The 24271-nt window shown below is 35.9% G+C and overlaps 1 protein-coding gene and 1 long non-coding RNA gene across 7 annotated transcripts in view; both read right to left on the bottom strand.

Moving 5' to 3' along the window:
• Positions 1–424: 424 nt before the first annotated feature.
• Positions 425–3147, bottom strand: LOC146595327 (uncharacterized). Its single transcript, XR_014895961.1, has 3 exons — positions 3077–3147; positions 2152–2196; positions 425–466 (listed from the first exon to the last, which is right to left on the bottom strand). It is a non-coding gene; the product is annotated as an uncharacterized LOC146595327 (long non-coding RNA).
• Positions 3148–5683: 2536 nt separating this feature from the next.
• ATP2B1 (ATPase plasma membrane Ca2+ transporting 1) overlaps positions 5684–24271 on the bottom strand; it is a 66202-nt gene continuing 47614 nt past the window's right edge. For 5 of the 6 annotated variants that reach the window (XM_085305937.1, XM_085305936.1, XM_085305935.1 and 2 more), the window contains 10 exons: positions 21515–21752; positions 20467–20646; positions 20293–20380; positions 19866–19972; positions 16710–16901; positions 16293–16506; positions 15964–16175; positions 13908–14015; positions 11761–11943; positions 5684–7124 (listed from right to left, as the gene is read on the bottom strand). In XM_085305937.1, the coding sequence (XP_085162063.1) occupies positions 6813–7124; positions 11761–11943; positions 13908–14015; positions 15964–16175; positions 16293–16506; positions 16710–16901; positions 19866–19972; positions 20293–20380; positions 20467–20646; positions 21515–21752 (1834 nt within the window). In that variant the 3' untranslated portion in view covers positions 5684–6812. Of the gene's footprint in view, positions 7125–11298; positions 11413–11760; positions 11944–13907; positions 14016–15963; positions 16176–16292; positions 16507–16709; positions 16902–19865; positions 19973–20292; positions 20381–20466; positions 20647–21514; positions 21753–24271 lie in introns of all 6 variants that reach the window. The other variant, XM_085305938.1, reaches the window with a different exon arrangement.

Here is a 24271-nt window from a genome sequence, read left to right as displayed (position 1 = left end):
CAACTGTACTTCCTGAAATGTCAAGTGAATTGTGTGCAACTGAAATGTTGCTCGAAAAAGACGCTGGGTAATGGACTGCAATAGAGTCACCCAAAATGAGTGGGCTCTAAGGGGAGTATATTGCAACCAAAGCTACGTTTGTAGTTCACAGTTGTTAAGTTCTATGGTCACTGTTCCTTTGCTCATTTTAATATTAGAGTGGAATAGGAGGGGGAAGAGGAAAACAAAAGAAAGCAGGACAATTTACAAGTGACACACCAAACCAAAAATTGCATTTATATCTCAGAATCAATACTTTAATACCACAGAGTTCAGCCACAGGCTATTTGTTCAAGTATATGATGTAGATACCTTACCTTTGCGTTCATTTTCCATATGAAATCCTCGTAAGTCTTCTATGCATACTCTCAAAGCCTTGCATCTTAGGACTTTTTACTAGAAGTGGGTCTTCAAATATATAACAAATCTGCAGCAAGACAGGACACTTCTGAAGCTTCCTGCCTAAGGCTTTAATTAAAACTTTAAATTTAACTGTGTTGTCCTAGTTTTCAGCACCTGTACATGTACAAATATGACCGAAGTCTGGTAACATGTACAGCAGGAACCTTGTCTACATACCAAGGTGCTTTCTGATAAGCAGGCACAGGGGTAAGAAAGAACTTCATGGCCTTAGCCAGGTAAGAGTTTGATAAAAACTTTTACTTTGGTAAAAAAAATTAGTCTAAAATTTAATTTCGTACATCACTTCAAGCCTGCTCACCAGTTAAAAAGTTAAAGAAACACATTAATGATCCTTCACTGGAAATAGCAACAGCCATATTGCACAGATATTTTTTAGTGTGAGATCTCAAAGTAGAAAGCAGAGAAGGAAATCGTAAGGCAGGGCAGGAGATCATAAAGGAGCCAATTCCATAACTGCATCTCTTACAGCATCTGTCCTTTAGTGATTGCTTAGCCTAGTCTTTGACAGACTGGAAGATGGAACAGAAGAAAGGGAGAAAATGGCTAAACTTTAGGTACCTATGCTACTTCAGGTGTGTTTTGTTAAAAGAAGGTCTAGTTCATGTGGTGGTGGTGGGGGAACGCTGTGAATGAATCATCTCTTCAAAAATTATATTACTACAAAGAAGTACATGTTCCAGAGTACTTTTTATATCAAAATGCTTCTATTTTTTTTTGTTTGCTTTTTAATGATGGTTGTCAACAAACTAGATTTATTGATCAGAAAACATATTGAGGCCTGATATACTAGATATAACCTTCCCAATAACTAGAGCTTCAATATAGCCAGTGACTACAGATGTACCTTCCCATTTTTAAAAGTAATGAGCCCTACAGCTTCCTACCTAAATAATAATTTCAATAACTCCTAGCTTTAGGCATTAAACCTGTGCCTAATTGATGTATCCTTTGGCAGGTCAAGGAGCTAATTGTTCAGTACTGAATCTTCTAAATAGCTGCCAGCATAGCATTGAAAATAAGATCTCCATTTACCCAAAATATCAGCCAATTAGCTGCTTCAAGAGACCTACTTTGCCTTCAGGATGAGACTAGCTTAGGACTAACTGAAGATATTTTGTACCTAGTCATCCGGCTTGTCATAGGAAAAGGGAAAACAGCAAATTAAAGCTTGACATTTCAAAGTGAAAGGATGTTTTTATATTTAATACTTAAGTTACCTATTTAGTACTTAATAAATACTGCTTGTGTATGGAAAAGCAGTAAACTCAATGGAGTTTAATTCATTTTAAAGGGATATACTGACTTCAAAAGGCTAAACTGCCTTATACAGATAAGAAGTGCTTTTGAACAATGTTTATATTCAGATAGAATAAAGCTATAGTGACATGACAGATTCTGGTAAGAACTTTCTTCCAGAATTCAGTTAGATCATTTTATTTGCTTTGGTATAGTGACTTACCCATTCCCAATGCCTTCCCTCTCTTCTAGATACAAATGGAAGAATCATCCTCTCAAAGTGTCTTCCAAAACTATGCTATTGCTAGATGTCCATCATGGGGACTTCAAAAGTTTTTGAACAGGAAAAGCTAGCAGTCACTTTGTGCCTTAGCAGTTGTCATGTAGCAAAGCTAAGGTTATGCCTTTACTAAGGAGAAAGCCTTAGGAATTTTCCTGTATGATCATACTTACGGTCTTTCAGCATACTTCAGCTTCATGCCCTGAAAGAGAGGCATCCTAGGAAAGCAGACAGATGAAGATGTTCAGAATACTGTTAGATACTGCTTGCTTTGCAATGAATTAAAGGAATGCAGAACACACTTCGTTTCAGTGAGCAACTGCTGCTTCACAGCCAGATTGACACTTGTCATTACACCAGAACTGACGTATCAGGTGATGTTTCACTATTACAGAACATTTATATCAGCCAAAGCTGTTGATGAATTTGAATTTAAGGATTTTTCAGAAATCCTTCTCTTAATCATTTTTCCAAGCTTGAATTCCTAGCTTCTTTCAGAAAGGGCAAGTCAAACAACCCTTTTCAGCCTCATGCTTTTTTTTTTTAATAAACAGATTTTTAGATATCCTAATTTGTCAGGTGCACTCAATAGCAGTAAGGAGTTGAAGAGGAATTCACTAAACCTTAAGGATGATCAGATATGGCTGGAAGTAACCCTTCCATCTTCTGCAGTGCTAAACATCCCCTGTGGATAATTTCTCGGTATAGATCCAGAAGACTAACAAGCTACGACATGGTCATGAAATTGTATGTGGCCTGCTCTGTAGAGAGCTGGAGAAACCTACTTGTTTCCTTGCAGCTGTTAATGTTTTGGGCAGAACAAACCACATCACACTTTCTCTCTTACATATACTCTATTAATACTGCCAAGTTACTAAGAAAGCATTGGAGTCATGTCCAGTTTATTGCCAATCCTGAGGAAGACTCCTTGCTTCATTAGATTTGCTGTCATAAGTACTACCTCTAGCTTTATGCACTGCAACAGTGCTGCTGCCACTATCCAGTCCACTACTTATTTCATGCTCTCCTCTTCCAGGTGTTGAAGCACATCCCGTAATTTTCTAACCAAATCACTCTGGACGAAAAGGCAGTTAATACCTGTAGGAAGTCTCTGAGTTAGACTGTGTAAGCCATCTCCTTGATTGATGCTGCAGTCTCTCTCTTGAAGATGGTGGGTGGTTACATGATTCTGTATACAGTCCAGGAGAGAAGATAAATGGGAGCAACTCTCAGGCTCTTGACTCTGGCCCAGTAATTTTCATGACATTGACCTGAATGAGCAGGCCAGTTAGGTCTGGAAATAAATAAATCAGAACTGGACCCTCCATGCTGGCCATGCTGAGCCAAAGTTCAGAAATTTCAGTGAGGGTTTGAAATCTAAGATCAGAAGACATGCACTGCTTGGGGGAAGGGGGTGTGGAAAAAGCAGGAGCTCTTTAGAAATAAGTAGTTACATCAGAAAAGCAATATTGATGTTACAGCAATCTAATCATGCAAGGCTTGCTTAGATTCTTCTGGGAATCTGCAGAAGCTGGCACTACTAGCAGAAACTAAACTTAGCAGGCTTTTGGAACAAGTTCCCAACAAATTCAGCCACACATGGGTTATCTTTCCATGGCTATTAGATTTTTACTTTTAGCATATACACTAGATAAATTGCTATTATCTTAAGAAAGTCCCTGAGAGTGTCATTTCAGCATTTTTAGGCTGCTCACACAGTTGCTACAGCCCCTGTATTTACCCATTGGTCTGGCATTAATGCTTGTTTCCAATATTTTCTTCAGACTATTCCATGATTCCATTTTCCTCTTCCTGTTAAGATGAATACAGAAAAAATGATTCCTGTTGTATAAGAATCAACTTTTCAGCCCTTCCCCAAAAATAAGATTAGCTGTTCAAAGATTCGCCATCTTGTATAACAGTAGCATAACATTAGACATCCTACTTTCAAGATACTGATTTATAAGCCACTGTTCAAATAGAATTCAACCTAGAACAACTGAATTTCTATTGCTTGATTGTAATACCATGTACACCTTAACATCTTTAAAGGAAATGAACTTACGGTCACTATAGCAAGAGCTATTTTAAAGAATTAGCATGCATTTCAGATTTAAATCAGTACTGTACTGACATTCAAGAATTTCAGTCCCCATACAGACTGAGATGAACAGCACATTTATTTATTTCAGTTACAACAAGACAGACAAGTCAACCTTACAACCAGAAAGGCAATGAAGGCCTCATTAGCTTAGTGATAATCATTTCATAATCTAGGCAACGTGTTATGATTTCTTGAGATCACAAAAAAACCCATCTCCTTTTAAACAAGTTTTCCTTATTTAGATTTCACTTACACTTCCTGTAAGAGCAACATTGCTGTTAACGGGATCAAAAGGGACCACTGATGTATAAAACCTACATCTTCTTCCTAGCCTCCAAAAAAGCACAAGTATAGAATTTATAAAAAAAAAAAAAAAAAAAAGTCATGATCACAGCTAATAGAAAGGGAAAAATTAAGGTCTATTTCCAAATGAAGTTTATGATGCATATAACTTTCTCATGTGGCAGTGTACTTTTGTAAGTAAGGAAACTGTCCTCATTTTAAGCCAAAGCCTATATGCAACTTCTATAGTAGGCAGGGAGAAAAAACGGCTCTCACACACACAAAATATATATAAATATATATATATATATATATATATATATATATATATCCACCAAACAACAAAACCCCTTCTCCCTACCTATACACATGTAAGAATTCTGAATGCTAGAAGTGCTAGAAACATGGGAGAACTTACTGTATAACAAGTATCAAGTGCAAAACCCCTTTCTAGAATTCAGTGCATTTATTTAGATGCAATAGAAAAGACTGAATTCAGGAGTGGTTGACAGTGGGATACAGTGCTACAGGTTGAACATGACCCATTAACGGACAAACCCCAAAGCATGCGTTTATCCCCACCACAAAGGAAGGATATGCTTGAGCCTGTCTTCCTAGCCTGCTCGTTTCTGCAGTTTGCTCTAGTATTATCTCTCCCCACCCTTATTACCACTTAATTCCTGCACTCCTTCAAAGGAATTTAAAGCATCTCCTTAGTGTTCCTTATTCTCCAAAAGATTCTTTATGTTTAGGGATACAGAAATAGTAGGAGAAGAATACAACTCAACTCTTAAGCTGTTCTTCTAAGCAGATCTAAAAAACAGGAACTGCCAAATCTGTTCCATCCTTAGCTGTTTTAACATTATACTTGAGGCAGACTATAGCTTTTCAGTCAATTGCTAACAGATCATTTTTCAATACATGGAAATATTGATCAACTGAAAAAAAATGTATAAATATATATGTATATACACACACATACTTTCACTGGCCTCACCTCAAGTCAATTTATTATACTCTTTACCACCCAAGTAAGGGAAATACATTAGGCACTACTCACAGCAAAAATCAGAATTGCAGCCAGAACTATTCGTTTACAAGGAGTATTCTTTTGGCTCAGTGAAAATTTTGGATACCTTATTTTACATTCATTCTGTGAGGCAGCCACCACGATTTGATTTACCCAAAATACTATTTCTAATGGGGCTGTTACCATCTTGAAATTGTAGTTTAAAGTTAACCAGTARAACAAAATGTTTTTCAGTGTTTCCAGTGAAAGAGCTGAGGGAAAAAAAATCTGTAAGAAAACATTGCTGCAATTTTATTTTAACAAAAGGGCAGATTTATTCATGTTTACAAACAAGTTTCAAAAACAAAAAGGAGAACATGTATGCTATCCACTAACAACCTTTCAAAATGCCAACAGCCCTCATGCTGCATGAAGGATTCTATAGATTAGAGGGGAGAGGGGGGAAAAAAAAAATCACAGTTCCACTCACAGTTCACCAAGACAGCACTAAACTAACATTTTTAGACAAAAACAAAGGACTAAGATTCTGATGTATTTTGATTTAATCCATTTTGCCCGAGATAACAGAAATATTTCAAGCAAGTTCCATCACATATTGATGTCCTGCATTAAACAATCCTACTAAGTTCTGAACAAAAGTTATTTAGTAAGTTTCTCAAAATTTTTTAAAAATTAAGCAGTTGTTTCAAAACCATTAAGTAGTAAATGTATTTAAGAAACTAATTAGGACAGAGGCCATAACTTCATTAGAACACCACTGCTCATGTTTTTACAAAGCATTAGTGTTATCTATTTGGCTATTAGTATTAGCAATTTATCTACAATATTTAACAAGGTAAATTGCAGGCAAAATTTAGTACAGTTTCAATAGAAACACCCTTTTCCTGAAAATACAGCAGTATTTGAAGGACTATTTTTTTTTCTCTGCATCATTTATAAGGAAGCTTCCCATCTATGAACAGGAACAAAAAAGTATCTACAAACCTTGTAAACAGATCTGTATCATTTATAAACATAAATAATCCAAATTATTAACAGCCAACAGCAGAAATTAAAGTATCAATTCAATGATCCAGGGCCTCCTTGCCCTTCCCAGCCTTCCCCTCACAAAAGGATCAAGATAAACTAAAGCTCTGCTAACACACTGTTCAGGACCATTCTTAAGTACAACAGATGATCCACAGGTCACTTATGCTGAGTTACTGTTTATCTGACAGAGTTCATTATTACTCCCACCCCCAGAAAAGCACCCTCCAGTCTGGCAGAAAGCTTTTTTAAAAAAATAAATCTACATTCATACAAGTGTGTCTTCTGTTGAAGTCCAAGACAAGAATATCATCTTGTCCATCATAATGTGTGAAGAGACCCAGTTTCAATTTCTTTACAATGCAGCTAGTGTGTTAACATTCAGCTTACAATCAGAGTGATGTTTCCAAACTATGTAGCGGGCTCCCTGGGGATGAAGAGGTAGCAGACTTGTTCATGTCTGTTGTAAGGTGAATTCCACTGTCAACCGCATTGTTATTTTTATTGGGAGAGGGTGGGGGAGTAGAGTTGCGTTTTGTTGGAGCATCATCTTCAGCATCAGTATCATCAATAAGGGGAATATGAGGCTCGGAGTCTTCTATTCTAAACTCAGGATGCGTCATAAAATTGTGAATTGAACTTCGTGTCTCAGGTTTCTCTAATCCCTCATATAAGGAGCTACGAAATGCATTCACCACTCGGATCTGTAAACAACAAAAAAAAGGTTGTTAATATGCTACAGGCTTACTGGTAATGACATGGTTCTTATGAGTTTGAATCCACAAACAGCTAGACATGAGTGAATCGAATTTGTATGTGATGCAGTGGAACTTGCAATAACTGTAAAAATGAAGAGCATTTCAGTAGAGCACTGCCAGCCTACACAGTAGGAATAAAAATTGTGAGAGTACTACAAAAAGCTGAAGGGCCTAAAAATTCAGATATGGCACTAAAATTCTTCAGTTATTTGGCATGGGCTAAGCAATTTTCAAAAGTGAGGGCAACATTTTTTTTTTCTTTCTTTTTGAATGCTGGGGGCAAAATAAGTTAGAGGATAAAAGGATTACTAATTCTCATGCTAGGAATTAGGATGTCAACTGACTATGAAAAAGCCAAGCAAGTGTAAGCCAAATGGCACAATGACTGGACAAAGTGTCATGCAAAAAAAGGATACTGCTGTAACAGCTGTAAATATTCGAGTATATATCCATTTACCACGCTAGAGAAAATTTCTTATTGAATAATGATTTGCAAATTTAAAACCAGTACCAGGAAATTGAACATTGTACTATACACTTCAGATATAGCCATGACAGGTTGCAAGTTTGAAGAAAGTAGCACAGAGTATGACAGATGATCAGGCTTAGTTTAACAGAATTTTCAATTTACATTGAGTTAATGGACAAATTCCCTAGCTTGAAGATTTCAAATCTTTTTATTGTTTGATTAACTAACATTTTTTTTTTCAAATCAGAAAGCTAACAAAAGTTACAGAATCTGTAATTAAATGTTTTGGAATTAAGTTAGAATAAAAGCAATATAACATTTGTGAACAATGCAGGTCTAGGTTGATTTTGGTTTAAGCTTTTCAAACTGCAATTTTAAGGCTGAAACCACCTGCTCACCCACCCCTTCTCCTCCCAAGCCCCACACAACTGAACTACAGCTATTGAGGATTCATTCATGAACTGATATAAAGCAAGCAAAGTTAGGTAAGAGCCAGTAACCAGCCTATCCAACACTTCCATCAGGATACAGTTTCACTTCTGGTACCATCCTATTCAATTCTCAGTATCTCTAGAAAACTCAACTTTAAATAGCATGAATAACTCTCTAAGAAGGTATACTTCCAATCAAAAAGCTCCTCTGGTGTATAATTTTAAGTGGGAGGAAATTCTAAAGTAAACAGAAAACTTACAAAACAGTAAGCACAGCTTAAAGATTTTTAGCACATTCAAGGTGATTTATTTCAAGCTGAGAGAAGGACCTCATGAGTAGCCCTTTCATACAGGATGCACTGAGTTCCTGGGTAAGTAAATACAAATGGACTTCCAGGTGAAAGAATGAAGCTGGAAGGTCAAGCAGATCTGAAGCACTAACTTCAAGAGCTAATATATGCTAAACTCCCCAGTGTAAATGGAGGACATCTCCAGAAGCAATACACCACCAAGTTTGTTATAATGTGCAGAGCTTGCGTATGTCTTAGATTCTGATGCTGTTCTTTGACCTCTAGAAATAGCAGAAGATTCCCCTCCTCCTTCAAGAGCACTTTTACAAAAGTAGTTTGGTCAAAAGCTTCACTATTCTGTATTTTCATAGTACAACCAGATAGCTAGATCCCACTGACAACTGAAATCATTAAAGTAAGGAGGGCTCTCACACTGTAACTACCAATACAAAGAAGAAAGGAAATATAGTGTTAGTGTGCTTGAAAAGATAAGGGCTCAACAGCAGCTAATGCTCTACTATTCTCATCACAAGAAAATTGAGCATATTCTTAAGGAGTTGACTTAGTTACAGGAGCTTTAAACCAAACCTAGCACAATGCATGAACTGTTTTGGCACTTAAGAAAATCAGCAGTGACACTGTGCCAAACTGAGTGTTTGCAATGCCTGTATTTGGCATGTTGCATCTCTGATATTCTCCCACTGTGCCACAGATTTTTGTAATAAAAATGAAGTATGACTGGTTCATGAGACTAGTTTTCCCTTGTTTCTAGATGGTAACTTATATCATGAACAGTAACAGAATAATTTTTGGTTTAGCAGAACAGCTGTAATTATCATGGRAATATAAGCATATCCACAATAAAGACTTGATTCATACGCAGATTGCAAACTAAACAAATAGTTTGGATCATGACACATTCACATGAACCCAAGACTCTGAAGGAGTCCTGTCACAAAGGCAGAAATCAGACCGTCAGCATTTTAAGTTRTACTTGAAAGGGGAAAGTTAGTGTTTTGAAGGCTTTATTTTCAACTTCCTAAGATGAGACAAGAGAGGTAACTACAAATAAATTGCCTAAGTGAGGAGCAAACAAGACAATTTGTTATCTGTAATTTATACTGTCATCAGGCCTTCCTCATATTAATACCAGAATAGCAAGGAACGCAGTAAGCACTCCAAAAACTCCTAGCCAGATGGCTGCTTAAGAATTGCATCCTCACTTCACAGGAACATCTTAAATATTTCCTTGGAAACAGCTCTCTGAAAGAGAGACCCACTGAAGTCACATCTGCTTCTCATTAACACATATTAGTTATCAAAAGCTGTTCTCCTGGAGGGTGTAGCAATATGTAGTGCTTCTTAACRGGTAGTGAAAAATAAATCCCCGCTATTGCAGCATTGTACCTACACTGGTCATTTGAAGCAGTGAGGTGCTGCAGTGCCTGTTAGATCCTGCTCAAATGTCAGCATGGCATGAAGTTGCTCTCTAGACAATCTTGAATGTTTAATTAATGTTCTTGAGCATATTTAGGGATACAGGTTACTCATTAGCATTTTAAGTAGGAGATGCAATCCCGCACATCCTTATTGTTAAATCTACTTTTCATTTAGTGTTCTTGAGGTATGCAAATTTGTGAGCTGAGCCTCTCAATGCTACTGCAAGATAAGGAAATATCTTTTTGCCTATGGATAACAGCTATAATAGGTGCTTGTGCAAGCTCACAGAGAAATTTTGGCCAAGCCAAGAAGTTATCAGAAGAGGGCATTTCTTTAAGACAGCTCCTGAAATTAAGGATCTTCATCCATCCAGCAATCTGAAAGTTTAAAGGGGGGGAGGGAGGAAGAAAAAATAAAAGCAAGCAGTCTTCCCACAAGGGACTATTTTAAAAAAAGTTATTTAACCAGCCTCTAGAAAGTTAGAGAAGGAGGTTAAACATGTAATGTTTAGGATATAATGCAATTAGGATGGAAAATTATTTCAACAGTAGCTGTATACTGACGATTAATATCTATAATTGTTCTACATCTTCAGATCCCAGAACTTAAGCCTACGTAGCTGAGTAATTAAATCTCTAGCCTCTAAAGAAATGAAGGCTGAAACTGAAATGCCACTTAGAGTACAATATAAAGAGGATAGAATTAAGGTGAGACAAGAACTTCATTCTCATTGATGGCTTATGAACTGCTGTCAGAAGAACCTAGAGAGGAAAAAAATATCATTCAAAATTGAATGAAAGTTTCACCAATTAATGCTTAAGCTTTTTTTCTTTTTCTATTAGCTGATTATATGTTTCTTCTGCCTTGTACACATTTAAGAAGCCTTGATTCGCCACCTGAATCCTGATGTTGAGAAAGTTGTGTTATTTAGTAAAAGAAATCCAAAGGCAGATTCAGAAGTTCCTTACGAGCTACAAAGAAAATGTATTTAGTGCTCCATGTCCTAAGTACATTCATTTTCTTAAAATATCATTTGTTTCTCCACCTACTTATTTTACTTTGTAAAGAATCATGTATGCTGTAGTACAAGACACCTACTTTTGTTGTCCTACTTCCGTGATTATCAAGTATTCACTTATTTAACATAAGTCATCCTAAGTGGCATATACTCGAAAATTTACAACAGTTTTCCTGCTTTTCTATTAAACATCCCTCTACACATGAACAGATGAAGGCACAGGATGCGCAGGCTCACAGCTTTCATATCAAAGTCTTTTGTTGCAACTGTTCCACCTGTTCTCAGCCCTCTAAGAAAAAAAGTCTTGAGGACTCCACTTTGTTTTATGGAAAGCCTGAACGATGATTTTTAAAAACTAAGGAGAAAATGAGAAACGTTAGGTATGTGAATTAGGAAATGTTAATTTCATGCACTTTAGGAACACACACTCACACCCCACAGTAGTAGAAGCAGTAGTAGAGGAAAACACTACATGTGTAGGGGTAGAAATATTTGTTACATCATGGTGCTGGCTGGCGATGGAGGGTTGCCGCCTTAGAGCCCCCTGAATGGTACTTCCACTCTGGAAAGCATTCACTACATCCATCTGCAAGGAATCAGAGATTGTGACAGCTTGCTCAGCAAGAGAGAAAGAGAGTGAAAGAGAGAAAGAGAGAGAGAGAGAGAGAGAGAGAGAACAAGAGAAAGGACCATCCCATCTATAACACACAAAATAAAGAAAAAAGGCACTTTTTATAGAGCAGATACACAGGCAAGAGTTGCATTTAGAGCTGAAGAAAACAAGATCCTGAGGAAATACACATCCATCCATACCCTCTTTTGCGAGTCTCAGCCACATCATCTAGAATTGCCATCTTAGTCAAGGGATTGAGGATAGAGGGTAAGAGACTTCCCTCAGAACACCCACTGGGTCCTACCTTTTCCAAGACCATACCTGAGTTTGTATCCTGTTCAGGCCCCTAAACCACAAGATCTGACCACGACGTAATTCTCTCTCAGCATGATCAATCTCCTCTACATCTTCTGCTAATTCTTCTTCAGGAATCTCTTCCTTTTGTGTTCCATGACCAGCTTCTTTAAGGAATTTCAGACGGCTGGTTGGAATTGTTGAAATCAACTAACAGTGAATGAAAACAGGAATCAGTGTTTTGTTTCATTTTGTTTTTTTAACTTAAAAAACAGAGTACCAGACTTGAGGCTTAACAAAATATCTTGTTTATGATTAGCAAATTTGAAAGACAAATGATAAAAATGTGATGAGTGTATTAACAAAGAGCAATCACTTCAGCCAAATAGCTGCAAAGCTGGGAATCTTCTTACCATCTCAACAATAATATGAAGTTAAATTTGGATTACAAACCTAAATAACAAGACTTCATACTTGCTAGGTAGACAAAATTCCACTGTAGGATTATTTGACTATGCTATGAAGGAGCAGTGCTAAAGCTAAAAGAGCCACTAATTCTGTAGATYGTGCCTGTATCTAGTAGTGCTACTAGATACTTACTACAGAGCTTTCAGAGCTTCAGTTGTGTAAGTGTGAGCTGTCCCCTAATTGAGAACTACAGCATTTCATTAGAAGTAGCCACAGCTTAATTCAGAAATACAAAATGGACACGCATTCTTTTGTCACCTGGAAGATATCAATCCATTTGCAAGATAAGCCATGCTACCAGAACCATTAACCCAAACCACTGGTTTGCTACTCATTGGATATTCATTCATCTGGCCCAAACAAGCGACATGGTTGTTCCAGCTTTCCTCTTCATCTCCACCTTCAGGACTATTCTATGTAGTTAAGGGGAGTTATCTTTTGGTATGTTCCATCTAGCAGATTCAGTTCAGTTCCAAGCCTGCTTTCGTTGTGTCTCAAAAACCTAGAAGGTTGTTTCAGCAGCTGCAGAGGAAAAAGGACTGTTCCAGAGGCAAGAGAAACTGTCCTTTAGGCTGAAGTTGGTACTGTGAATACTCCAAGCTTACACATCAACAGTATCCCAAGAAAGGAGAACCAAGTTTACACTCTTCTCAGAAAGCAAAAAGCTCTTCTCCCTTAATGAGATGGTGAAGCAGCATGAACTACATCAGGGAAGCTTTACCCTTGCAAGATACTTTGGGTCAAAGGTGTTTGAAGTCATCTTGATTCTCTTCTGGGCTACCTTTAAGCCTCATCAGAATGACTCTATTTGATTTCTTTAAATAATTTATTTTCCAGAGAACCTTACTCCTAAAAAGCTTATACTGACTGTTAGAATATGCATCTATATGTGTATTTGCAACTAAAAGTTACAAGTTTCACGTTGAAAACAAACTTTCTTTGCAAAATAGAATAGAAGGAAAGGGAAGGGAAAAAGTCATATTGGAAATCTCTTCATGTACTATGAAAAGTTTAGACAAATATGCTGTTAAATAATGGAAAACGAGATATCTCTACCGTTTTGTGTAAATAAGGTTGCGGTTCACAAGCACTGTTGTGCATGCAATAGTATGAAAATTCAAAATACAATTGCCTAATGGTTCAAAGAACTTTCCAATTATTTCATAATTATGAAAGTAAAGAAAATTAAGAAAGCTGTTTTGAGTTTTGATGCATTTCTTGGTACTCCAGGAAGCTTTTTTTAAAAAAAAAAAACAAAACAAAACAAAAAAACCTACCAAGTATAACAATTCAGATTCATGGAAAACATTAAGGTAAATGTATTTTAATATTAGTATCTTAATTGCATCTATATTCCTACAGAAGTTCTAGTATTTATCTAGCTAAAGATATAATTTCATAATTAAGAGGTAACTTCAGCTACTTTTAGTTAAAAGTTATTAAATATATACACATATATATAAATATATAGCCACAGCATCCAGATACAAAATATAACCACTTGACCAAGTCAGAGTAAGGAATATCCAACTAAAARGCTTACTGCATTAGACCATTTTAAGCAGTATTTACTGTTAAACTCCATATATACATATGGGCCACCTGAAAGAGGAGGGTTTTTTGTGAACTGATAAAAAGGCATTACATGGAAAATACAATCATACCAAGGCAAGTAAATATTTGGCATTTTGAAAAACCTAGTTTACCTGGCCCCAGAGTAGTGTTCCCATGCCCAGGAAAATGGACCACAGCCACTGTTCAATCGAGAGTTCTGAGCAACTAAAAGGTTTCCCACCAAATTGCACAATAATTATCTGTAAAGAGGAGCATCTTTGTGAACATACAACATACATTATAAATCTGTGACCTTTTACTAGAAAATTCCTTCATGCTTCAACATCACTATAGACCGAAATCCACATTAAAATTCATATAACTTTCCATCTTATTAAAGATACCCTCCTGCTGTCTTAGCAGTTCAAGCTACTTTAACCTAAACAATATTCTCTTGCTTTCCGGTATTTCAAGAAGCATTAAATAGTTTAGTTATTCTTCAAATGTTATATTCAGAAAAACCTGCTGGCCACCATTTTCATGTTTACAGTTTTTTTCCTTCATTTGACATTTGCAGCATGTAATTGATGCTACAAATTTACAGTGATTAGTTATCATACAAATGTTCATCTCGGAACCAAGTTAACTAACCAACTTCTACTGTTAACAAATCTTAGCTCCACAAGAGATAAGCATTTCTGAAATAGTCTAAAGAATATTAATATACATTCTATCAGTGTTAAATGTAAGACTATACATGTCATGCTAAAGACTGCTTACATGGCAAAACTTTGGGGGAAAAGGAAATCTCAAAAGGTAAATTAAACAAGCTCTTAATACCTTATTTATTACAAAAAGCTGTACAGGCCCTGATGAACAAGGTATCCCACTGCATAGGAATTATATATGTGAAAGTCTGTGCCCTGAAGAACCAACAATTCAAGTAGCAGGGCAAGTGTGAAAAGGAGACAATACTGACCATAAGAAGGACACCTATGAGCTGGAAAGCCCCCAAATATCTGTTATTTTATTAAAACAGAATAAATCACTTTAAGACATCTCAAAGAGTTACTTAGTTGGAAATGCATTCAGTCAACATGAACCCAGATGCAGTCAGGAACAATTTCTGCATATTTGGTTTTGTTGCACAATAACAGTCTGCTATATAAGCAACTCTAAAAATAAAAGTAGCTTTGAGTGTGCAGTCTAAGGCAAACTAAAACTGGGAGAATAAGAAAGAAAACTAACTTTACATGAAGCAAAGGTATATACATCTGCATTTCTTGAACTGTTATGACCTTGTACAACTTCATGGAATTCCAAAGTTTAAGAGGCTTAAGGTTGGGATATAGCTTCATAAATCCAGAATAACTTTTAAGTCAAAATAGGAAAAAAGTTCTGTAGAAAATGCAATATACTAATTTGTTGGTTATTTCATTGCACTTTCAATGATAAATTAAACATTAAGGCCAGTTAAAAAGTAAAGCTACTTCATATAAACTGTTTTCTTTAGATGCAGTTTTGACTTGGTATTTGTAGATGTCAATATGTTAAATTGATCAATTTCAGATAATTCATCATGTTAATAAATACAAAGTTAAATAATCAGCTCTTAAAAAATCTTCCTATATACTAAAATAGATGGTCCCTAGATACCAGTGGATATTCAGATGAAAGTAAGAACAAAGGCAGCAGCATCTATATAGGTAACATTGATTTCTGAAAGAGAAAGACAAAAATCAATACTTAAGCTTGAGTTTCTAAAGTTGATTTGTATTTCTAGTCTCATTAATTAAGAAGATAAGAGAAGTTATACGACATGAGTTTTCTACAGTTCTGTTTAAAATTAGCTTTTGTTCAGATGCACAGGCAGATATGGGCAGGAGTCCTGACTATGGAGGAATAAATAAATTCATTGCATTCTGTAGCAAGACTAGAACACTAAGAGGGACTGCAGAATTCCAAAAGGCAATACAAATATTTCCACACTTCAGTTCTAGTGATTTTCAAAGAGGCCTTACCAGAAAGCCCTATCAAGCAGCACTTCCAAGTGATTTCTAGTGTTTGACACTAAAGATTTTTCACATTACAGAAATGAAACATGTGGCACTAGTTGGCTAGTATTTTGAAGGTAAGCAAGTACAGCAGCATATCAAGTACATTCCCATCCACCTCCTCCCCCCTGCCTCAAAGCCTTCAGTTACTTACTTGCACAACAAATGTCCCCAGAACAATAGTACAGAAGATTGCATTGTTAAAGATTCCTTCAAAAACATTTCTTTCGCCATGAATTTTCCGGGCATTAATTTCATTAAAAAGCTGCATCATCACAAATGTATTAAACACAATAGTATAATGCTCTGAAGGAGGAGCATGGAGAGGTGCATTTCTTCCACTATCGATATCAAAAATTTTCTCACCTGTGTGTAAGAGATATTTATTAGCAGCTTAACTGACAAAATTTTATACACACACAGACAGAACAGATATCTCTATAAAGTTATCATCATAACTTCCTAAAGCTTCAGCATTCTTACCCGCAAACAGGAGTGTAAAGACCACTACGAGTTGGTAGAATGCATGACCCAAAATATTCTTCATCATTGTACGAGAAATCAAAGGTTTGTTTCTACCGTAAGGCTTTCGCAACAAAAGAGCTTCAGTGGGTGGTTCTGTTGCCAGGGCAAGAGAGGCTAATGTGTCCATTATGAGATTTACCCACAGCATCTGCACAGCTTTAAGTGGAGAATCCTATAAAGATAGATACATTAAACYTTCCAATATTAAGTGAACAACTTAAAGCTACTAAAGGCATTTATTAAACAACATGGACATGTTTTGAAGAGCATTATGTTCTTTGGGCTAGTATTCAGCTGAAAGCTTGAATTCAAGAGTTAATCAGTGAAGGCATTTTCAGCTTCTACTAAGTGAAACAAACCGCCATCAATACATACTTGTGTTATGCATGCTCCCGTGAAAGCAACAATTACTGCTACTACATTGACAGTAAGCTGGAACTGAAGAAATTTGGAGATACTGTCATACACATTTCGTCCCCACATAACTGCTTTAACAATACTTGTGAAGTTGTCATCTGTAAGGATAATATCAGAAGCTTCTTTAGCTACATCTGTGCCAGCAATACCCTGGTAGAAAAAGAAAGAAACAATTATGAAATATAATAGGAAGCAATGACTTACATATTAGAAGCTCTTCTGCTGGCTACCTGACTGTTCCTTGCTACAAAAAGATATATAGCACCTTGCTAGTTGCAAATTTTAAATCCAGACTGATAAATCTAAATTTTACTAAATAAGTATTGAAAGACTGATGTCAACCTTGCAACCAATGTGACAAGTCTGCTGTATTCTTAAAATCTTAAAGAACTGCAGGCAAAGAGAATCATCACAAAATATAAGCAAGCTGAAGAAACTCATTTGGCATAAAGTAGATCAAAATACTAAAAGTTCTGAGCACATTAAAGCAAAGTTATAATTCAGTTAATGTCAGGGAGGAGGAGAGAGAAAAAAAAAATCTGAGCTTGTCTCCTTTTAGTTTCATTTGAAGAATCAATATAAACCAAAATAACATGGTTTAAAAGCCCACAGCACCAAGTTCAAAATTTAAAGAAAAGGAGGCAACTCAAGTGGTAATTTTTTTTTTTTTTTGCTTGTTAATAGATATGGGTTAGCAGAATTCTGAAGGGAAATAGTAATAAAATATTTCAGAGTCCCTGTAAAAATCTAGCTCTACAGGTGGCTATTTCTGAGGTTTACCTTTTTAAAATAATTTTTAAATCTTCAAGGATCAAGGTTGAGAAGTAAAATGCAAGTTTTATATCCTTTAAGGAAAGTATCAGTAATAAAAGCAGGCAGACGATAAAAAGACAGCATATGAGCTCTCCTAATGAAAGGTTACTGAACTTGTTCAAGGCAACAAACAGCAGATGGTGCAGTACTACTGTTCAGTCCATGCCTAAGCAGTCTGCTAAGTGGATTCCAGCAGCAGAGCAAGATGTGATACACATTTCTGAACACTTTTTGCAGAAAAGCTTTGACATTAAACCGTAGACTGTGTGTGCCATTGTTAAGTTTTAAGCACTTGTAGCCTCCTATGGTATCTAAATAGTTTAAGTTCTGTGTTATGTGTAATACGCATTTCCCTAGGATAGCTTTCTGAAATACTGTAAGCATATATTAAACTTCAAAACAAATTTAATCTTTATTTTATTTTGCTAAGAAAATGAGTCATCTGCACAGCTATGTGTACAACTTAAAAAGGTATCTTTATACCATCTACTATATGCTATTTATTTTAAGTGATAATTTGATAAGCAGTTAAAGAAATGAGCTTCTTACATGGCATCTGCAAGAACCATCTATGTTCTGGAAAATGAAAATAAATATCCTCTGACAGTGCCAACTACAACAGCTATTCAATAGCAGAAAATAGGCATTATAACAAGATTGTTACAGTCCAGAAAACATTTCATGTGTAGCTGTCAAATTTGTAAGTTATGCTTTTAAAAAAGCTCCCTGAGAACGGCACAAAAGCTCTTCCTTCCCTCATTTTTTCCCTCCAAGCTAAGCATCTGAGTCAGCACATCTGTATGCATTCTAGGAAGCGTGATCTATCTTAAAGAAATGTTTACTGAAAAGATTTAAGACAAAAGTGACCTGCTGGGAAACTATTATATACCTTCTCATCTTAACGCTAAGGAGGAATCTTGAGGCAGAAGCAAATTCAAGAAATATATCTTAAGTGCATGAAAAGAGAAAAAAAACTCAAAGACAACATACTTAAGGCACACCTCCCTCTAGTATTAACATTTTAAAACTGCATTAACTGATAGGAAAAAATCTGTTTCAAGTACAAGCATGCCAGACACTTACTATTGCTTATTCTAGGAATTCTGCATACCATGGATATCCAGTATTGTGAGTTTTTCCTTTATTTTCATATAGATTTTAAACTAGATTTGAATAAAAACCTCCCAGTTTAGTTTACAAACCAGATGTTTAAAGTGATCAAGTTTGGTAAGGAACTTSCTTTATAGCTGTTTGCCAAATGCTAATGAAGTAGAAGAACAACTTGTCTTCAGAATAAATAGAGAATGAAGCAAAGATGTTTCTCAAAAAAAGCCAGTAAGCCTTGCCTCAAGGAGAAATATTTATTACTAAAATCTTTGTGTCTTATTTAAAAAGACTTGTTATCTGAAAGGGAATTGAAGCTTTGTTCCCTCTACTCTTTCAGGTCAGGCCAGAAAGCACAAAGTGACAATAAGATTCCCCTAATTGCTATACRCTTCTCAGGACTTTGCAATAAATTAATGCTTAACACAGTAATGACTAACCCAAGGTAAGCCTATGATATGCAGTTCTATCTCTAGCCATTAATTTTCATGGGCCTTCTCTAATATATAACAGTTATGTATTAATAGTTAGGCTATTGTTTCAAAGGCTGTTTGAAAATTTTGAGAAAGCCAAATAATTTAAGGAACCATCTAGGCAAATGAAAGTCCTAGACTGTCATAAAATGCTTTATTTCAGAATTGGCCTGGGGATGTTCCTTAGTGCAGTCTCCAAAAACATTTTAAACAACAACTGGTAATCTCTATAACAATCGCCTCCCTGTCTCATCATTTAACAGAAGACAAACAGAAATGCGTCCGATGCAAGCCTGGTATGCAAGTCTTACTGAAAGTCAACACAGTATGCTATTTATCATATAAAGTCTTTTTACCATATGCTGAGCAGATCTCACTTGCGAAATCTTATACTACAGTATCAGTATAACGTTGCTACACTTTGCAACAAACCTCTCTGTAAAAAGGTCTTGATTTTCAAYTGATTGAGCATCTGTGATTTTAAGTTTTATTCAATGGCAAATGCCACAAACACATTTTTCATCAAATAAAGACATGATTAAGTTGGGAGACTGAGGAAGGAAAAGCAGTGAGAAATGAGAGGAATGTTGACTCAATTACATTAACTTAGCTGTCTATTAGGCTACTAAAAAAGTAAGGTTGTTCATYCTTCTTATAAGTGATTTGATAATCACTTACATGGCAAAGTAGGGTTTAAAATACTTAAGATTAAAAAGAGTCATACCATAGCAAATCCAACATCTGCCTTCTTCAGTGCTGGACCATCATTGGTACCATCACCAGTCACTGCTACAACTTGCCTCTGTTCAAAGATCGTGCTGTCAATTATACCTAAAATAAATAACATCTCACTGTTATAGGTCAATATTGACAACACAGCACAGATTAAAGCTAAGAGAAAAGCCTGGTTTCACTATCTTCAGAATCAATAAGAAATCACAATAGATATTTCAAGCTGCTTTCATTTCTCAGGTAGGAAAAAAAAAAAGGTTGGCAAGCAATGACTCCCTCATGGACATTTCCCATTGCTAATGATCCTGGGTATCTTCCRGGAGAACTTTACCTAGAAGCTCAAACAAGGATGAGTATTTTATATAATTAGTTTTGAGGGAGAAAATACCAGCTTTAGTTTTTTGAAAGAGGATATTTACCTTTTACTAGTGTGTGTTTGTCAGTAGGAGATGATCTTGCAAGAACACGAAGCTTTGGCCAAATTTTATCTATTCGCTCTTGTTCTATCTGCAAAAACAGCAATGGTTATATTTTATTCGGACTCCTAACTGCAAAGTATCTGCTGTGCTACTGTAAATAGCCAATATACTTACCTCTCCTTTTTCATTGCGTATTCTCCTATTAAAGTCTTTACCCTCTAAACATAAAAAGTCCTCACCAGGATTCAGAATACCACATTTTAATGCGATAGCACGAGCAGTATTGATGTTATCACCAGTGACCATACGTACAGTTATRCCTGCACGTTGACATTTTTTTATTGCGTCGGGTACCTATATGCAAAAATAAAAGAAAAACGCTAGGATTACAGATTGCACGTTAGCTGAAAAAATCTTAAATCCTCCTCCTGAAAACTCACAAACTGTTATTCTGGCAAGTTTGTTGTTGTTTTTCCTTCCTATCCCTTTACCCTGCTCCTACTTTTTTTTTTTTTTTCTTTTTTTTAATGGAGGGTCATTTTTCAAATAGTGCAGTGTTAGAAAATATTACACATCTGCAAGAACTCTCATCATACATTAGGCTACAATATTCAAAGGTGGTTTACACCTACACCATGAAGTACTGGCTTCTCGTTTATGATTATGTGAAATAAGAGGAGTGTGAGTCGTAGTTTTTAGCCTCTGACTTTTAGTGTGAAGTCATGCTAACGTGGATTAGATTGGAGTCCCACCTACATGCAGCATAAAGTCTTTTACTATTTAAGAAATATTGCCCTCCAAAGACCTTAACTACAGGCCAAACTCCTTCCCTCACTTCTCAGGTGAGGATCCCTCCTCTCTATCACTCCCCATGAAGAGCTGTTAACAAGTAAAATAGTTAATATTATCCTCAGCAATGATCTTAATATTTCTAGTGTTAAAAAAGAACAAGCTGTTCCATCTACTCAAGATGCTGCTTAGTAAGCGTCTTAAGTCATTAGTTTGTACAGAGCTTTGGTAACCCAGCATAAGTGACGTTAAGAAGTTTTAATCTGCTTTTAGAGCTCCATTAACTCCCCCCACTCCCATCCAGAAATTAGATTTTCATTAGCTATGCTTTAGAGTTACAATAGCAATTCAGTTTCTTGCATTCTCTACATGACTAAAAACATGAATCAAAATCTGCTTAACAATATCACTGCAGTTTAGTCAATAACCCTACCTCAGGTCTCACAGGATCTTCAATCCCAACAACAGCAATGCATGTCAGACCAGTAACAATATCATTTTCATTGTCCCATTCTGGCTCAGGTTCCCCTGCTGGGAAGTCTCTGAATGCTAGACAGATGGTTCTGAGTCCTTCAGAAGCCATAGGCTCTATTACAGTTTTTACGATATCATCACGGTCCCTAGGTCTGAATGCCTTTGGTTCTCCATTAGCACTCAGTATTTTGAAGCACCTGGAAAAAAAAAAACAAGATTTAAGTAGTTACTTTTTTATTGTTATTTATGTATTTTTTTTAACTAGAAGTTCAACCTTGTTGTGGAAGATAGCTTATTGGTCAAACCCAGTAAGTTTTCCACAAACTTCATTTTCACTGGACTCTCCCTAAAAAAAAGCAGTAGTTTTAAGGTGATCTTCTGCATATGCACTTAATCACTTTCTAATTTCAAAACACTCTACTTGCAGAATATTAACTGAGTGGGCCATCCTAGGATGAAAAATGCCCAGTGAATTTAGGAGTCAAATGTTACTGRTCGCCCAGAAGTATCCACTTCTCTATTGCCTATGAACAGATTTTAACATCTGCGCTGGTTGAGTCAGTCAAYTTAGCTTCAAGTTCATCAAAATAATCCTAACTTGTTAACAGYTGTACAAATCTCAGAAGTATAGCATGTTTCCTAGTACATGACGTGCAGTGCTTATATAGCTGTAAGGACTGAAAGCAATCTCTGATACTATCATGAACCAATGTTATCCTTAAAGTAATAAAATTTGCACAAAAACAAGTCTAGATTTTATAACTTTAGAGAACATTTTGTCATGAAGTTCTTAATACAAGCATTAAAAGAAAAACAAATACTTTATCTGATTTAAAGCTTTATAAAAGACTAGATTAAAGAATGTACTCCAGTACATTCCAGTACATGCTCTTCTTGTTATACTACATCATAGATACCACTGCTTTCACAGAAAACATATATGCTGTATCAGTATTGGTGCCACAAGTATGATACTGCCAGATATTTTGAACAATGAATTTTGTTTTGTCCATCTGTGTCCTTAGCAAAGCTCTTCCATAAAATCAAAATTTACTTTAAAAATACTATTATGGCTCTGAAAAAGATACTCAGCCATACACTATGATTTAAACCATCATACTCAGATGTTGCAGATCTGCTAGATAACTGCTATTAAATTTAAGTATTTAGTCCAAGGGTTTGAATTTTYAGATGCAATAGCTTATTAAAAATTTCAACTTCAGCCAGGAAATGAAGATGCAGGACCTTAATTAACAGTTCAGAATTTTCATCGTAACTGAAATTTGAAGTCTATCCTAATTTCCTGACTTAGGTCATCTGTTCAAATGTCAGCCAGCACCCACACAGGATATCCTGTATTACCTCCAATTATAAGGTTCATGAGGAATTCAAAGCACTCCAAGATGACTAAATGGAAGCCAATAAGCTTTATGTAAAGGTTTAATTGAAACTTGCTTCAAATATTTGAGTCAAAACTTTGACTTATCTTAAAGGGAAGGATCTTCTGTTTAAAAAATTTTTGCAGCATTTATTGTAAATTTACTGTTATTAGCAATGCACATTCTTTCAATGCTCAAGAATAAAGTCATACATGTGCTGGTAAAGAGGGGTAGCTCAGTTGGCAAACCAGGTTACAAGCTCTGAGATTAATTTCACACACTGAATAGATTGTGGATGAAGAAAATAACTTATGATGACAAGATATTTTTCCTAGGTGGTATACTTTTAAGTAGTTTTAGAATTTCAACTATTCAAATAGCATCCAAGTCCTTCTAGGTTTTCTTGTTCTTTTCCAGGTGCTTTTATTATTTTTTATTTAATTTGTTTTCCTATCTCACTTGTCAAGCCAAGTTGATCACATAAGTCCAGACTGAATGAGTGCTAGTATCTTGTACAGTTTTTAAAAGCTCAGCAAGAAAATCAGATACAAAAAATACTTCTGACAGTAGAATTATTGCAAATATAGGCATATTTATTCACTGATGAGACTTTACTTGAAATTTAGCTATGGAAAAATTTGCACCTATATCCAAGTTCTGCATCAGAAAGTACAAGAGTCCTTGAAAGAYTGACTTTTTGTTGTTGACACTATTGATAGGAGAAGGAGAATAAGATTTAATCTTGATTGTATGAATGCTTCTTTAGATAGTAYTTTGCACAGCTAGTAGCAAGCAGAGGTACACTGAACTGACAAACATCACCTATAGGCTCCTCACAAACTAGAAACAGTCTGACTATAGGACTGAAAACTGACTGGGTACAGCCACCGTGCCTAGAAAGCATGATGCACGCATGTATGATTTCTCTCTTCACCTGCTTAAGAGCTGCTAAAGCCTTCTTAACACCTAAAGGTCTGGACTGCTGGGACCGATCTCTCCCCTATAATTTAATATCTCCAATAAACCCTCTAAAGATGGGCAGATTTATAAGGAAACAACTTACTTTCTCACATTAAAAAAAAGTTTCTCAGTTGGTCAAGTTCAATATCCTATTAAAATGATGAAGCTGGACACTGCCTTGCACTGTCTTTTGAAGCTGAAAGTAATCTGTGTTTGTACTTACTATTCAAAGGTATAAGTCCTTCCTGCAGTTTAACCRTATCAGGTGTTCAGAATTCACTGGAGATGGGTTAGCATTTTGACCAAGGGCACCTAAAGCTGAAGTATTTTGGCTAGAGAATAGGGCTATTCACAGATATTTTCCTGTATCAAAACAG

This window comes from Rhea americana, unplaced genomic scaffold (genome assembly GCF_003343005.1).
Source record: "Rhea americana isolate MKP2758 unplaced genomic scaffold, rheAme1 scaffold_229, whole genome shotgun sequence".
NCBI lineage: Eukaryota > Metazoa > Chordata > Aves > Rheiformes > Rheidae > Rhea > Rhea americana.
This window is presented reverse-complemented; position numbering and strand designations above follow the sequence as displayed.